This window comes from Geotrypetes seraphini, chromosome 17, assembly GCF_902459505.1.
Source record: "Geotrypetes seraphini chromosome 17, aGeoSer1.1, whole genome shotgun sequence".
Lineage (NCBI taxonomy): Eukaryota > Metazoa > Chordata > Amphibia > Gymnophiona > Dermophiidae > Geotrypetes > Geotrypetes seraphini.
In genome coordinates, this window is record NC_047100.1 from 45956400 (window position 1) to 45973876 (window position 17477).

Sequence of the window (17477 nt, forward strand, 5' to 3'; positions counted from 1 at the left end):
CTGTCGGCCAGTTAATGTGGGCTAGATCGCTGAATGATTTTATTTTCCTTTTTGTAAATGTTTATGATGATACTTGTGGATTTTCCTGCGTTTGTTATATACATAATTTGTAACAAATGAATAAAAAAACAAGAGTGACTTACCCAGGGTCACAAGGAGCAACGCTAGGATTTGATCCCACAGAGGCAGGAGGTCTACCACTTGGCCATGAAGGGAAAACTGTAGTACTAGAGGTCAAGAAATAAAGCTGAAAGGGTGAAGTTGTTTTTTAAAAAGTAAAATCAGGAACTATTTTTCACAGTGTGGTAGATGCTTGGAATGGCCTCCCAGTGGGATTGCTAGGGACAAAAACAATGATGGAATTTTTAAAAGGCAGGGAATGAACACAGAGGGGATGGAATCAAAGTATAGAACATTTGCAAAATATAAATGACTTTCATTTAAAAAAAAATCTTGAGGGAAATAACTTACACAAAGTAGCAGGAGCAATCCTAACCACCTTACTGTGCAGACTGGATGGGCTGTGTTGGTCTTTATCTGCTGTATAGTAACAGTTGGACTGAGCCCATGAATAACAAATCAGGGCCTTAGGCCCCTCCCAGTGCATCCCAAGATGGAGGGGGAAGAGGCAGCCCTATCAGTAGGAAGGAGTGGGCATCCTTCCTACCGATGTTTTAATGAAAGATACCGGGGGAGGTATCAGAGGCGTGTCAGAGAGGGGGGCTGGTGGGGATGTTGGGGTTTATGCAGACTGCCCATGAGAAGGAAAGGTACAGGAGTGTGCAGATGTCAGAGGAGTGTCGGGGAATGTGTTGGGAGGGGGGATGTCAGGGGGAGGGTTGTGAAGGGGTGTCGGCTGGCAAGGAGTCAGCCTACCTGGACCGCTCATGAGAAGAAATGGTACAGGAGGGGTGTAGGGATGTCAGGGGTTTCAGGAGGAGGGCTATGAAGGTACAGAGTCAGCCTACGCACATGAAAGGGGGGCCTCCCTCCTGTTCAAATGCAGTTGGTAGCGGTAATCGGTAAACATAGAAACATAGAAAATGACGTCAGAAAAGGGCCACGGCCCATCAAGTCTGCCCACTCTAATGACCCACCCCCCTAACTTCTTCCTCTAAGAGAGCCCACATGCCTATCCCATTTTTTCTTAAAATCTGGCACGCTGCTGGCCTCAATTACCTGCAGTGGAAGTTCATTCCAATAATCAACCACCCTTTCGGTGAAGAAATACTTTCTGGTTCACCATGAAATTTCCCACCCCTGATTTTCAGCGGATGCCCTCTTGTGGCCATGGATCCTTTAAAAAAAAGATGTCATCTTCCACCTCGATACGGCCCGTGATATATTTGAACGTCTCAATCATGTCTCCCCTCTCTCTACGTTCCTCGAGTGAGTATAGCTGCAATTTACTCAGCCTTTTCTCATACGGGAGATCCTTGAGTCCTGAGATCATCCTGGTGGCCATTCGCTGAACCAACTCCATTCTCTGCCCATCTTTTTGATAATGTGGTCTCCAGAATTGTACACAATATTCCAGATGAGGTCTCACCATGGATCTGTACAACGGCATTATGACTTCGGGCTTCCAGCTGACGAAACTTCTTCGGATACAACCCATCATTTGTCTAGCTTTGGATGAAGCTTTCTCCACTTGATTGGCAGTTTTCATGTCTTCACTAATGATCGCTCCTAAGTCACATTCTGCTGCAGTCCATTTAGGGTGTAAATCCTGCATGGGTTTCTGCTGCCAAGGTGCATGACCTTACACTTTTTGGCATTGAAGCTTAGTTGCCAAGTCAAGGACCAATGTTCTAGTAAGAGTAGGTCCCGCATCATACTGTCGGGCAATGTGCTTTTGCCTACTATGTTGCATAGTTTGGCATCATCGGCAAATAATGTTATTTTACTTTGAAGCCCCTGAGTCAGGTCTCTAACGAATATGTTAAATAGGATTGGGCCCAAGACCGAGCCCTGCGGCACTCCACTGATCACCTCTGTTTTGGAGAGGGTACCGTTAACCACCACCCTCTGAAGTCAACTGCTTAGCCAGTCTTTGACCCATGCAGTTAATGTTTCTTCTAATCCCATCAAACTCATCTTGCTCAATAACCTGCGGTGTGGGACACTATCAAAAGTGGTAGTGGTAGAACAATTGGGTACAGCAATTGGTAGGATGACAGTTGGTAGGAAGATCCTCCGAATTGTCATATCCTCTGAATTATCTTCCTACCAATTGTCAGGATCCCGAATATTTCTACTTAAGTTATCCAGAGGTTGTTTCTATTTTGCTTTATCTGAAAATCCCCAAGTAAAGAGTATTGGCAGTCAAAGTAAAACATAAATGACTCCCACAAATAAGAAACCAAAAAAAGCTTGGGTGGAAGGGTGGAAATAACCTGCAGGGAGCAGTAGATGCAGCCCTGGCCAATGATTGGATGAGTCATTTCTGGTCTTTATCTGCTCTCCAGTTACTGTTACTCTAGGGATGTCAAACTTGACTATGGAGCAGTTTCAGAATATTTGCTTTCTCTCTCAAGGTACGTGTGGATTAGTCTTGCTGCTACCCAGGGATTCCATAGCTCTGCAGGGGCACAGAAGCAATGCGGATCAGCTTGGTAGATGCAGGATTTCTTAGTGTGCTAAAGTCATTCTTCGCTTCTGATAATTCCGCTGACTTTATGTTTTATGTGGGTCTGCAAAGCTCGGCCTTAACGAGTGACTCTTTGATCACTGGCATCAGCACTGTGCTGTGAGATTAGTTGAAATTAATGACGTCCAAGGCCGAAAGGCAAGCCTGCACATGTCGGACTAAAGACAGGCTTCAAGAGAAACAGGGTGGAACGGGCAGGCACTTTAATGTGAGACCACCCCTGTGAAGACCCAGAATCCTTATTACATGAGCATTCACACTGTGCAAATGTACCAGAAGCACACGGGAAACATACAACTGGTTACCACAGTCATGTTAACTCATTGGCTTCTCTTCCACCCCTCTTCCCCCTTTAATCTTCTGGCTGTCTTGATACTGCTCCTGCTGTTTCTTCCTCCCTTCTGTGGCCTAATGGTTAGCGCTACTACCTCAGCACCCTGAGGTTGTGAGTTCAATCCCAGCCTCCTCCACGTGACTCTGGGCAAGTCACTTAACCCTCTATTGCCCCAGATACCACAGTTAGATCGTGAGCCTGCTGGGACAGATAGGGAAAATACTTTGAGTACCTGATTGCTATTCAGTGACTCTCTTCATGAAAAAGGCAGTTGATTTAAATCCCAAAACTGTTGGATGCTCTGTAGAAGGCTACTTTGAACCACGCAGACAGCTCTACAATGGGGCTCTACAGTGGGTATTTCCACTATGGAAGAGCAGCAGCAGCAATGACCTGAGGCTGGGACCTTGGGACAATTCATGGTTGGAGCTGATAAATACCTTTTTATGTTGAGAATTATAATATTTATGCTATTTTTCTGATCCATGGTGTAATTGACTCTTGTCCTGTGTCAGCAATATGCAATGGGAGAATTGGAGCATTCAAATTCTGAGGTCTTTTCCTCCATCTGTCTCCCCCCCCCCCCTTCCACCATTGAGGTCTCTGAGGCAGTTCAGATTTGAAGCTGATTTTTCTGTATGATTTTCTGATTTAAATCACCCATTACTGCTGCAAGATTTGTTAAATTATACACAGCACATGTGGCACATTCCAAATTCATTTGTTTGTTCATAAATGAAGTGAGAACCAAAGGATGGTCTATTGAGCATCACGTCTGCTTATGGTAACATAATAAATGATAAAGAAAAACAGAGAAGACCAATCCTTCAGTCCAAAAAACTTTAATGACAGCAGTGTGGAGTGGAACATAAAAACAGACCCATCAGCTTTTCCAATTTAACTTTCTTGATATGTTTCCTAAAAACATCTAATTTCTTTTCCACATTTTCAAAATTAACATCTTTCTTAAGGGTATCAACCTTATTGTCCAGTTCTTCTTTTAAGATCTCGTTCGTTTTGGAAGTCTCATTTTACTTGCTAAATTTCTCTAGATGTCGTCATTCCCTCCCCCCGGAAAATCAAGGGAACAATTCTGTAATTGGTCGCTACAACTTAGGCTCACAGCCCGCATTATATGGTTCTCTGTTCTGTGAGCGCAATTACACAAGAAAGTTGGCATCGGTGCACCAAAATTTAGGCCTGCGCCCTTACACCAGTTGGTTGCCCTCGTCACCGGCATCGTTTTTTGCTTGTGTGGGGAGTCTGTTTGGATTCCCTATCTCCTAGAGGTCGTAGTCTTCTTTTGAATCCTCTTGCTTAGTCTTGTTGATGTAAATCGTGCTCACTCCTGGGATCGTTCACTGCAGGCCTCCCCACCTTTTTTGTGGGGAGGGAATTCTTACTGCGACTGCCATGGGCCACCAGAGCACGGGCCTTTAGCATATTACAGATCTATTAGTTGTTTTCTGTAAGCTTCTTGGGAAGGGGGGGATTCTGCTCTGGGCTTTTGCTGCTTGGTTAGGATTCTGGGGGTGGGAGGGGTTCTGCTCTTGTTCTATGAAAACAACGTGACAACTTTTGTATTGTTTGATGTTAATTCCTTTGACTGTTGCATTCTTTGTTTTGTATACAAAAATAAAACGGATTTGAACATAAAAACTTTCCTATTTGCTAAACACTTTGGAAATTAGTCCCATCAAAATTCTTGATTGTTTACCTTTTTAGTATTTTTGTAATTATTGTTAACCGAGTCGAGCTTCCTTTGGTTGATGACCCGGTATATAAAGCTAAGTGTTCATTTAGTTTAATGACAAAGTTGTAGAACATCTGCTTCTCTACTGGGAGGGAGGCTGATCTAGATTGTCCTTATGGTTCTTTTGTATTTTCAGATGACAAATGTGCGCAAACTCATATGATACTGTAAATGCAGCATAACAATCGGCTCACACAGCTTCTGGTTTCAGTCTCTAACCTCTTGTGCATGGAGTGGACAATGAAGAATCTGGCCTGCAGAGATCACAATTATATCTCTGCAGTGCACAGAGATGAAATATCGATGGAGTGGGGGGGGAGGGGGAAGCCAAAAAGAAAAAAAAGCTCCAAAGAAATGAGGCAGGGCCTGACCAGGATGCCCAATCAAATATGTACACGTGAGCCCCAGATCTTTCACGGTAACGTATGCAGTTTTCTGCACTTACAGAGAAAAAGGAATGCTTCTCTGCCTCAGTTCCTAATTGATAAGAAAGGATGACGGTCTCTGGCTGTGGCAGGGGGATTCAGAGACAATGCAGTGTAGGCGTGAGTATGTCAGATAATGAGGCCCGATGTGAGACTTTGCATACCTAGAGAGAGAGGCCTCAGGAATCCAATTCACAGCTATATGGGACCATTTTCCATAGCCAAAAGTAGTTTTGTACCTTTCTACATCAGAGGCCTTAGACTTCATTCACACTGCAATGGTGAGCTCTTGCCTGGATTAGGCAGGAAATGGGACTCCTGACTTAAAGTTGGGGTAGAAATTGTTCTGGGGGTTCCAGTTCCCATTCTGCTAATTTGAGAGGGGATTTGAACTTGAACACTTGTCAAAGTTCATTGAACTTAACCATGCTTGTAGATCCCCAACCTAATACATGGATCATAACTAAGGTGACCATACGTCCCGTTTTGAATGGGACTGTCCCCTTTTTAGATCCCTTGTCCCGCTGTTCCCAGGCACAGCTTCGGGATTCCGAAATGTCCCGTTTTCAGGGACAGCGTCCCAAAGCTGTGCATGGGGACAACGGGACAGAGGTTCGCTTCCCCTCTCTGCAGTGGCAAAGCCGGCCCCCCCTCCCGGACCGGCCCCCGCTGCTGCTGTCTACCGCCACTTCAAACACACACATCACCCCCCAGTCTGCTGCCGACCGCCGCCAGCCACAACTAAAGTGAAGGAAGATCCAGGCGCCAGCCCACAAACCACCTTCCTGATGTCAATTCTGACGTCGGAGAGGAAGTTCCAGGCCAGCCAATCGCTGCCTGGCTGGCCCGGAACTTCCTCTCAGACGTCAAAATTGACACGGGGAAGAAGGTTTGTGGGCCAGCCCCTGGACCTTCCTTTGCTTTAGTGGCGGCGGGCAGCGGTCGGCAGTGGCGGCAGACCTGGAGGAGTGTTTGTAGTGGCGGTAGGCAACAGCAGCGGGGGCCGGTCTGGGGGGAGGGGCAGGCTTTGATGCTGGAGGGAGGGAAGCAAGCAGGTTGGTTTTAGAACTGCAGGGAGGGATGGTGGTAGGCTGGCTAGCTTCAGGGGAGGGGGTGGGTCAAAGGCTGGAAGGCAGTGAGGGGGATATAGGAAGGAGCACTGGGGGAACTAAGGACATAGGAAGGAGGCACTATGGGCACTATGGACATAGGAAGGAGGGAGGGAATAGAAAGGGACAATTATTGGGCATGAGTTCAGAAAGAAAGGATGCACAGTCAGAAGGAAATGCAACCAGAGACTTGTGAAATCACCAGACAGCAAAGGTAGGAAAAATGATTTTATTTTCAATTTAATGATCAAAATGTGTCAGTTTTGAGAATTTATATCTGCTGTCTATATTTTGCACTATATGTGTCTATTTTTCTATACTTATTGAGGTGACATTGCATATTTTAAAGTCATCTGCCTTGACATCTTTGAAAGCCCCCAAATATAAATGATAATTAACATTTTCTCTGCATATAGTGTGCTTCATGGTTTGGTTTTTTATTTTATGGTTACCATTATGAATTAATAAGATATGTGTACATGAAAAATGAATGGAAGAAATTGGGGGCGGGGCTAGGGCAGGATTGGGGATGGGATTGACAATTAATAGATGTCCCATTTTGATGAAAAAAATAAATGGTCACTTTAATCATAACTCTAACCTATAAATTGAGGCCAACAGATTGTTAAAACATAGTAACATAGTAGATGACGGCAGATAAAGACCCGAATGGTCCATCCAGTCTGCCCAACCTGATTCAATTTAAATTTTTTTTTTTTTTTTTTCTTCTTAGCTATTTCTGGGCAAGAATCCAAAGCTTTACCCGGTACTGTGCTTGGGTTCCAACTGCCGAAATCTCTGTTAAGACTTACTCCAGCCCATCTACACCCTCCCAGCCATTGAAGCCCTCCCCTGCCCATCCTCCACCAAACGGCCATACACAAACGCAGACCGTACAAGTCTGCCCAGTAACTGGCCTAGTTCAATCTTTAATATTATTTTCTGATTCTAAATCTTCTGTGTTCATCCCACGCTTCTTTGAACTCAGTCACAGTTTTACTCTCCACCACCTCTCTCGGGAGCGCATTCCAGGCATCCACCACCCTCTCCGTAAAGTAGAATTTCCTAACATTGCCCCTGAATCTACCACCCCTCAACCTCAAATTATGTCCTCTGGTTTTACCATTTTCCTTTCTCTGGAAAAGATTTTGTTCTACGTTAATACCCTTTAAGTATTTGAACGTCTGAATCATATCTCCCCTGTCTCTCCTTTCCTCTAGGGTATACATATTCAGGGCTTCCAGTCTCTCCTCATACGTCTTCTGGCACAAGCCTCCTATCATTTTCGTCACCCTCCTCTGGACCGCCTCAAGTCTTCTTACGTCTTTCGCCAGATACGGTCTCCAAAACTGAACACAATACTCCAAGTGGGGCCTCACCAATGACCTGTACAGGGGCATCAACACCTTCTTTCTTCTACTGACTACGCCTCTCTTTATACAGCCCAGAATCCTTCTGGCAGCAGCCACTGCCTTGTCACACTGTTTTTCCGCCTTTAGATCTTCGGACACTATCACCCCAAGGTCCCTCTCCCCGTCCGTGCATATCAGCTTCTCTCCTCCCAGCATATACGGTTCCTTCCTATTATTAATCCCCAAATGCATTACTCTGCATTTCTTTGCATTGAATTTTAGTTGTTTACCAATTAGGCAATATTAGATATTGTGTGACACCTGAACTGAAAGGTTTTCCCATCCTTTTGCTAAGTAGAGATCAAGTATAGTGAATGTAATGCAAGTCTTTTTTATAGAATGCCAACCAGTTTCTCCTCCATGTATCTTGAGGACACAGGAGAAGCAGAACAGGTTCAACTAGTGTTTGCATCGTTCCATGGAATAAACCCTTAGTATTCACTCCTAATCCTTGAGGGCTTCCAGTGAGTCGGGTTTTCATGAATTATGTAATGAATATGCATGAAGGAGGGTTTACATGCTTTCTACCTCCGTCGTATGTGCATAGTTTTGGAAATGCAGGAATAGAAGTGGTGCTGCAGTCCCCAAATCTGGGCGCGCCTCCTCTCAATGTGAAAGCACCCATAGACAGAGTTGCAGCATTGAAATAGTTACTTCATGGGTAAAAATCTGTTCTCCTCTGCCTGGAAGGGTCTCTGATAGGACTAACTCTAACTCTGGAATCTTCTTGCTAATGATGTTTGTCGGTGTTCATCACATGCTGTTTTTCTGTTGCAGGAGGACTTGGTCTCCACCATAGGTGAGAGTGCTGCACTGGGAGCTGCTGGGGCCATCTTCTGGGGTGATGCTGACTATACGAAGAGCAAGGTGTGTACAAGTCTAGGGCCTGCTAATATAGCACACTTTTCTAAGGCCAAGGAGCAAGGGTGGGATGAAACCAAGGAAGAGGGTAGATAGGGTACTTTCCATAAATGCTTTCAGCCTAAAGGGAGAGCTATTGGCACACTGATGGAGTTTGATAGCTCGGGGATGGCCACAAGGATGCGAAGCCTACACATGATAGCGGATAAAGGCCAAATGGCACATCAGTCTGCCCAGTCCTGTTGCCTCAAGGACTGGTCAGCTCAGGGATATTTTAGGACTACAATGAGACCATGTTGCAACTACCCATCGACCTTTGTCTAATCTGTCGGTGGCTTCAGTGTCATTCAAACTTAGACAGGTGTTATCGCTGCAGAAGAAGGGAAATGTCGTCTTACTCATAATTCCTTTTGGCATACTGGATGAAAGTCACTTGCTCGGTAACATGAGTAGCTGGTAATGTATTATGAAGCTTCATGTCTCTGCTTTCTTGGGATACCATATATGGAGACCTTGAGTGATCGCTTAAAATAATGGAGAGGTGTGGGGTATGGGTTACTAGAGCTCCCTGCTAGACAGATGCATAACCTCTGCAAACAAAAGCTTAGTAATCCTTGGAAGGAAAATTGATGTCTCTTCCAAATACAATCCTAACTGGCTTGTCGTTAATTAGGTCTAATAAAAGCACCTTTCTTTAATACACTGTGCCACACGGACAGATCAGTAACTCCAGGTCTTGCTAATTAAAAAAAATAAAAAAATTGGCTTTCACTGCATCATGTCAGAAGGTACAAATTGGAAAATGGCTGCTGGTAAAGCTCAACTGAGAACCTCCCTTGTACCTCCCAAAAGGAACCACAATCCCTGAAGATGCAAATTGATGTCATGAATGCAATGTGAATTAAAATGAAGATGGCATTTCCCTACTGCACCATGTTGAGTGCAGTTTAAACTGCATCCTCTTTGCCTTCAAAAAGGGATCAAGAGGTGAACCAGGAAACTACAGACTGGTGAGTCTCACATCGGTTCCTGGGAAGATAATCGAAGCACTAATTAAAGATCACATCGTACAACACTTGGAAAAGCACAACCTAATGAGAGCTAGTCAACACGGCTTCAGGAAAGGGAGGTCATGTTTGACAAATTTACTTCAATTTTTTGAGAAGGTGAACAAGCAAATAGATAGTGGAGATCCAGTTGACATAATTTACTTGGACTTCCAAAAAGCATTTGACAAGGTTCCGCACGCAAGGCTTATGAGTAAACTACTAAGTCATGGAATTGGAGGAGAAGTGCACGGATGGATCGGAAATTGGCTAGAGAACAGAACACAGAGGGTAACTAGTTAATGGGAAATTCTCGGACTGGGAAAAGGTGACCAGCGGCGTGCCCCAGGGCTCTGTTCTTGGGCCCATCTTGTTCAATATTTTTATAAATGACCTGGAAGAGGAAACATCGTGCGATATAATCAAGTTTGCAGATGATACAAAACTTTGTTGGGCGGTTGGCTCTCAAAAGGACTGAGGATCTTCAGAAGGATCTAAACCAGCTGGAAACGTGGGCGATAAAGTGGCAGATGAATTTTAACATAGACAAATGCAAGGTGATGCATCTGGGAAAGAAAAACAAACAACATGATTATAAGATGTCGGGGGTGACATTAGCCAAATGCGAACAGGAAAGGGATTTGGGGGTGCTGATAGACAGAACCCTAAAGCCAACGGCTTAATGTGCAGCGGCGGCGAAAAAAGCAAATAGGATGTTAGGCATGATTAAGAAGGGGATCACGAGTAGGTCGGAAGATGTTATAATGCCACTTTACAGAACAATGGTCAGACCACACTTGGAATACTGTGTCCAACATTGGTCTCCATACCTTAAGAAGGATAAAATTCTGTTGGAAAGGGTGCAGAGGCGAGCCACGAAACTAGTCAAAGGCATGGAGAATTTAAGCTACAAGGAACGCCTTGGAAAACTAGGACTGTTCACCCTCAAAAGGAGAAGACTGCGTGGGGATCTGATAGACTTTTAAAATATTAAAAGGATTTGACCAAATTGACCAGGAAGCAGCATTACTGACATTTTCAGATGTGACATGGACAAGAGGTCATAGCCTGAAACTGAGTGGCAGCAGGTTCAGGACAAATGTCAGGAAGTTCTGTTTCACACAACGAGTGGTGGGCGCATGGAATGCTCTCCCGGAGGAGGTGGTGGCAGAGGCTACTGTTCTAGGTTTCAAACGCAAGTTGGATGCACACCTTCTTGCAAATCATATTGAGGGATACGGGAAATACGGGTCTCCAACTAGGAGCACCTAAATGGGCCTCCGCGTGTGCGGATCGCCGGACTTGATGGACCTTGGTCTGTTCCGGTGAAGGCGCTTCTTATGTTCTTATATTCTTTGGGCCAACAGCCACTATTGAGTAGTGGATGTTCAGTATATGGTTTTCTAAGATACTTAAACGGGGGTAGCGCTGGTGGTGCTCTCTCCAGTTTCAGGTGATGGTGGTGTATGGTCTACTAGAGCTTTGGGGCTGTATTCTTCTGTATCAGTAAATACTCTGGCAGCACTAGTCTCTCATGTTCTGAGCTGCTTGCTCTTGCACCATTTCTTCCCCCCTCCCTCCATATCTAAGCCCTTGGTAAGGCGGCTTAAGGAAATCCGCAGATTCTTTTATGGTTAAGCACTCTTTCTGCTTGGGTCTTGCCAGGTACTTATGACCAGGGTTGGCCCCTTAGGGTGAACCAAAAAAATTAACACATTTGTTTGTCCATAAGGCTAATTTTATTCCTTTTTATATAAAAATGAAAAACACACAAAATTTTACTTAAATAAAGTTTAGGGGTTGTCCCACCTCACTGTTTTATAAAATTACCGCTAAACTTAGCAATTCTTGTGCACTCGACAAATAATCAATGGCCTATGACATAAGAGCCTCATTTGATGCCGAAGGAAACGTCTTTCTGTGGCTGGCCACTAACCAGAGAACAAATTGCTTCTGTTCATCTTTTGTCAAAATATCGTTGTATTTTTCAGTGAGGCTTATTTTGCTGTATCATTAGCAATCAATTTGGATGCCCAAGTTCCTTGAAAACTGGATCGGTAGTCCACTCTATGGTTTGTGCCTTCAGGAATATTTTTGCTTTTGTTGATCCTCCTTCAATCAAGAGATCAAAATGTGACTGTGTTCTCTGTGTTAAGTCTTTTAAAGGTCACTGGTTCCGTTTCATCTTTACACAAGATATTGTGAAATGTCGGGCAACGACGGACGTTGCAAGTTTTGTTTCTGGTGCGATTCTGTTATCAAAAAAGGCAAGTGCTACTACGTGATCAGACAGAAGCCATAGATGTGGGGAAATTGCTATGAGCACCTTGTTCGCCAACAGTTTTATTCAGATATGTGTTGAGAGTAGACAGCACTTCAACGTCATTGTATGGAGCCCTAATTCCTATTGGCGCTTTATTCCATTGTCAAAAATACACAAGACTGTTTTTCTAATATAAGTAGCGGGAGAGCATGGAATGGACCGGCTTGTGTCTGCTGATCTTAATTTGACAGAATTTCTTGAGGACTCTCAAGACTTCATACAGGAAAGGTCCACTTTATTGGTCTCTTGCTTAAATGAAGTGGACAAAATATTGATTTTGAAACTTTATTTTAAAAATAAAGAGGCTAAATTTTCTGGTGATAAAGATTATGATGTTTCATGACGTGGCCAGACCCACGCAGCTCCGGAGGAAAGCCTTTTTGGCGTTAAAATCCAAAGCTCTGGGTCTGGGAGCTACGTTCTTTTTAAAGTTCCCCTATAAGTGTTTGATACACTTACAAAACAAGGATTATATGTTTCTGGAACCAGCACAATTAGAGTTATTCTTTCAAGATAATGAGAAACAATATGAAGTGATTATTCTGATTCTGACTGAGGGTCTTTAAATATTTTTTTCAGTGCTGAGAGTTTAAAGAAAATTCCTTGTGGGACTGGTTTGTCCCATTTGGGAAATTTTTCTTTTTTATTTGCCTTTATTGTTTACTTTTGAAGTTGAAATAGTCTTCTCTCAATAATGTGGGCTTGATGGTCTTTGAAAAACCTATTTATTTGATTGTTCCATATTCTTTGTTATCTGTATTACATTTAATGAAAAATTTCTAATAAAAAAAAATACACAAGACTGACAAACAAAGCCAAGTCAGCTACATTGCTGAGTCGTCGTGCTGTTATCTGAAACTGTGCTCTGAATAGGAATAACTTCCGTGCAAAAATCCCAGCTAATAGACTGACTTCCCAAGGAACCAGTTTTCGGGTGCAGATTGCAAACTACATGACGCCATACAAACTAATTATGTGCAATCCGTGAGCTATCAGACATGGGGGGGGATGGAGGGGGCAGAGGGATTTGAAAGGGGATTAGAACTGGATGGTGGCTTTGGCGGATTAGTGTCAGTTAAGTGGGCAAAGTTTGGACTGCTTTTCCTGCAGTCATATCTGATTAGCTATGTGAACACAGTGCTAAAATATGTTTAATGGCCACAAATAACTGGTGGCTCCTCCGTGACTCAAAGACCACCCAACACTAACCAGTCAGCGCCTAAGTAGTTAAAGCCGATAGTCTTGGCATTTAAGTGCTGCTCAATGGAACTCCTCTACCATGAGGTTAGGGCTCTTCAGCTTGGTAAAGATGGCTGAGGGGAGATATGATCATAGTCCTACCAAATCCTTAGTGCTTTAGAACGGGTACAAGTGGATCGGTTTTTTTTTGTTGTTGTTGTGTTTGGGGTTTGTTTGTTTTGTTTTGTTTTTTACTGCTTCAAGATTTACAAAGACTAGAGAACCCACGATGAAGTTAGAGTAGTACTTTTAAAACCAATAGGAGGAAGAATTTTTTCACTCAGAGAATAGTTAAGCTCTGGAATGTGTTACTAGAGGATGTGGTAAGAGCGGTTAATGTAGCTGGTTTTAAGTTCCTGGAGGAAAAGTCCATAGCCTGCTATTGAGACAGACTTGGGAGAAGCCACTGCTTAACCTGGATCAGTGGCATGGAATTTTGACTTGGATTGGCCTCCATGAAGATGGACCATTGGTCTGACCCAGTAAGGCTATTCTTAATATGGGCAGCCAGACTGTGCAGCGTAGTATGTGGTCAGAAGCCTCCCCTGCCTGCTTCACCCCCACTGAATATTGACTTCTAGACACTAAAGCCTGCTGAAATGCTGGAGTCTGAGAGGATTGGGGTGGAACCGGTTCAGGGATGTGAGTATAGGAAATGAGTCATATATAATAGCTGGTTTTTAAAACAATGAATGGAAGAAGGAAAAATATTGGGAAATGGTAATACTGTAGTGTGAGTGAAGTGACAAGGGAGGTCATTTGTCCCCTAGGATGGTCTGCAAATGAGAGAATCTCATGGGGAAGGATATACTTTGATTATTCAACAGACCGAACAATAAGTATGTTCGTGTGAAAGGCCATGAACTCTTCGGAGGATGTGAACAGTTGGCATCTCACTGAGCAGCACTAGCTCTTCTGTGAACATAAGAACTGCCGCTGCTGGGTCAGACCAGTGGTCCATCCTGCCCAGCAGTCCGCTCACACGGCGGCCCTCAGGTCGCCCTGCGGTGGGTGAGTCAGTCTCCCACTTTGTGATGGAGGAATCTCTCACAAAAATATTTCAGCTCTGTGACATTTGAGGGCTTCCCTGCATGAACGCATCACTTCAGGTTTAGCCACATTTTCAGTAGGGCTTAGATCAGACCTGACCTTCTCTTCTAGAATTTTCTGGTTTATAAAGCAACATTTCTGGCTTCATAAATGGTGGCAGGCTGTCCAGGTTTGGATGTGATGGGGTTCTTTCTCTGGAGGCAGTGTTTGGTATTTTTATCAAACTAAACCTTTTGATAATTTTAATTAAAAAGTGTAGGTTTTGACTCCTCTGTCCGGAGAATGTTTGTTCCAGAGGTTAGATAGGTCCTCAGCAAGTATAAGAGAGGCAGCAGTGCTCATTGAAGAGCATGGTGCTTTCTCCCTCTCTATCCTCCCACAGCAGCAGCAGTAGTGAGCAAGAGAGAAGTCTGATGGTGTTTGGGGGACTAAGGATGGTTTTGCAGTAAAGGTTTGCAGTAAATTTTTTCATGTGAAAATTGAGTTCTGTAAAATACCAGTTTTCATAGTGAAATCCTGACTCTGCACTTTTTGGACTTTTATGTAACATAGAAACATGATGGCAGATAAAGGCCAAATGGCCCATCTAGTCTGCCCTTCCGCAGTAACCATTATCTCTTTCTCTCTCTGAATTCAGACAGTCTCCGTCTCCACCACCTCTTCTGGGATACTGTTCCATGCATCCGTAAAATAGTATTTCCTTAGATTAATAATAATAATAACAGCTTATATACTGCAATACCGTGAAGTTCTATGCGGTTTACAAAGATTAAGCAAAAGTACAAATTGATTGACTTTAAGAGGGGAGGAAGAAAGAGGGTTAATAGGACAGGAAATCCATTTTTGAGGAGAGAGTGATCAATAGAACAAGTTAATCGCTATAGAGGGGAGAGAGAAGAGAGGATCGGTTGTCTAGATACTTTAGGAACAGGTGTGTTTTCAGACGTTTCCTAAATTCCTCATAAGTAGTGGGCGAAAGCAATTGTTCTAGGTCTTTACCCCATGATGCTGCTTGGTGTGAGAGAAGATGTTCATGGTGTTTTTTCAGTTTACAACCTCTCACTGGAGGGGAAACGAAGTTGGAATGTGAGCCTATCACCTCTTAACTTCATCCTATGCCCTCTCATTGCAGAGTTTCCTTTCAAATGAAAGAGAATTGACTCGTGCACATTTATATGTAGTTATTTAAACAATTCTATCGTATCTCCCCTCTCCCGCCTTTCCTCCAAAGTATACAGGCTGTGATGTCTAAACTTAGGTCTAGATTCACTACAGATAGCGACTGAATTGCTATTGGCCAATTTTCCAACAGCAACTGATTCACTATCAAGTTTGCATACAAATGATTTGCAGGCAAACCCACCGACTCAATCGCCTCAGTGAGCGATTGACACAATGCAAAGCCCTAACAGTAGTGACAGGAGAAGCAGCCCAGGGCTTCTGCTTTTTTTTTTTTTTTTTAATGGAACAGATGTTCTGTGCGCATCTGTCCCATTAACCCCCCCCCTGTGCTAGCACTCCTAAGCCACTGCCCCCCCCCCCACCTTGAACCCCAAAAAGATGGCAGGAGGGGTGCCCGGAAAGACCTCCCCCTCCACTCCCCTCCCCCCAAAACAAAAAGGAGGGGATGGTGACAGGTGGCAAAGGTGCTGGTATTCCTGGGTCTCAGTTCTCCTTGTGGTTCCTTCCTCTGCAGGACACCTGTCAAATGATTAAGAATTACCTGGAAGAGGACCTGGGTCGCTACATTGTCAACGTCACCACAGCAGCTCAGCTCTGCAGCCAGACTCTCTGCAGCGCCAATGGGCGTTGCCTTCGGCAGGAGAACCACACAAATGCTTATCTCCACCTTTCTGCTGCCAGTTTCCGCATTTCTCAGCACAGGTCGCCGGCCCTGAAAGCCGAGGGTCAGCTGTCCGCTATGGACATTGAGAACTTCAGAGTCCAGTTTCGGTGCCAGTGTTATGTGGGTTGGCACGGACGGAGCTGTGAGCTGAGTGATCCGATGAAAGGTGGAGCAGTGGCCCATGATACCCATGCTGTGTTACTCTTAACATCAGTCCTGCTGTTCTGTTTAGTCAGACTTTGAGCAAGCAGCAGTGACCGGGGCGCTGTCATGTGGCTCCAGGATGAGGTATTGGGAGTGAGGGGGCCTTGGACCCTGCTGCCAAGGACTGAGGCACGTAGTAGAAACAAAAATACCTCTCCCACTTACTACCACAAAGCACCCCAGCCTTTTTCAGACTGCAAAAGGGAAAACATGGAAACTTTATTTAAAAACAAAGCTTAAAAAGTCCATTTTTTAATAACTGTGGTTGGTTGTGTTTTTTGATCTTTTATTTTGATTTATTTGGGAATTTTATACACTCAAACTGAAGAGGGTGGGTAGAAAAGGGTAATACAGAGGTGCAGGTTTTAAGGGATGAGTAAAGGATACAGAGCCCGTTGCCTCCAAATCCTTTACTTGGAATATGTATGTGTTTAGTGGTTTGTAGCCTAGAAGGGTAGGGTTGCTGGATATCCGGATTTACCTGGACATGTCCTCTTTCAGAGGACTGTCCAGGTGTCCAGCCGGGTTTTGAAAAGCTTTGAGCCTGGGGCCATGTCTGGAGGATCTTTGCACATGTGTGGATGCGACACAATGGCATCACATATATGCACGCTTGCATATGACATCATTTGTCGCAGAGACCATCCAGACGCAGCCCCAAAAAGACATCCTCTTTTTATGAAGGTACAAATTCTGGTAACCCTAGGTAGTTCAGTGTCGGTTCAGTGAATTGGTCCACTTTGCAGACTAATAAGGTAAGGTTTGACTTAAATAGAGTCTTAAGCCTTGAAATGGAACTGGTCCCAGCTACCTAAACAAACACCTGATCAGAAATAACACCTGATCAAGACCAAGGAGAACACAGGCTCTCTTCACCCATCCCCCAGCAAAAGGCATACAAAGCAAAAAACTATGACGAATTACTAGCCACCAGATCAGCGAAAATAGACAGCCACCTCTCCAAGCTACTGACCAAGACGACCAACTACAAAACATTCAGGAAAGAACTGAAAACTATACTTTTCAAAAAATTTGTCAAATGAGCTAATCAAAAACCTTATAAACCCATCGCTCATGCTAGTCTTCAATTTGTATAAGCTCACTCTGTCTATCACCTCTGTAAGCTCCCTGGGAATGCTCAGGCCAACTCTTTTTGTAAACCGCCTAGAACTGAAAGGTATTGGCGGGATAGAAAACACTAATGTAATCAGCTTGAACGGTGGTT

General features: G+C 44.1%; 1 protein-coding gene across 4 annotated transcripts in view; it reads left to right on the forward strand.

Annotated features, from left to right (window-relative positions):
• The window catches only part of HYAL2 (hyaluronidase 2), a 69785-nt gene extending 53269 nt beyond the window's left edge, over positions 1-16516 (forward strand). For all 4 annotated transcript variants that reach the window (XM_033926527.1, XM_033926526.1, XM_033926529.1 and 1 more), the window contains exons 3-4: positions 8461-8550; positions 15899-16516. In XM_033926527.1, coding sequence (XP_033782418.1) covers positions 8461-8550; positions 15899-16291 — 483 coding nt within the window. In that variant the 3' untranslated portion in view covers positions 16292-16516. The remainder of the gene's footprint in view (positions 1-8460; positions 8551-15898) is intronic.
• The last annotated feature ends 961 nt before the right edge of the window (positions 16517-17477 follow it).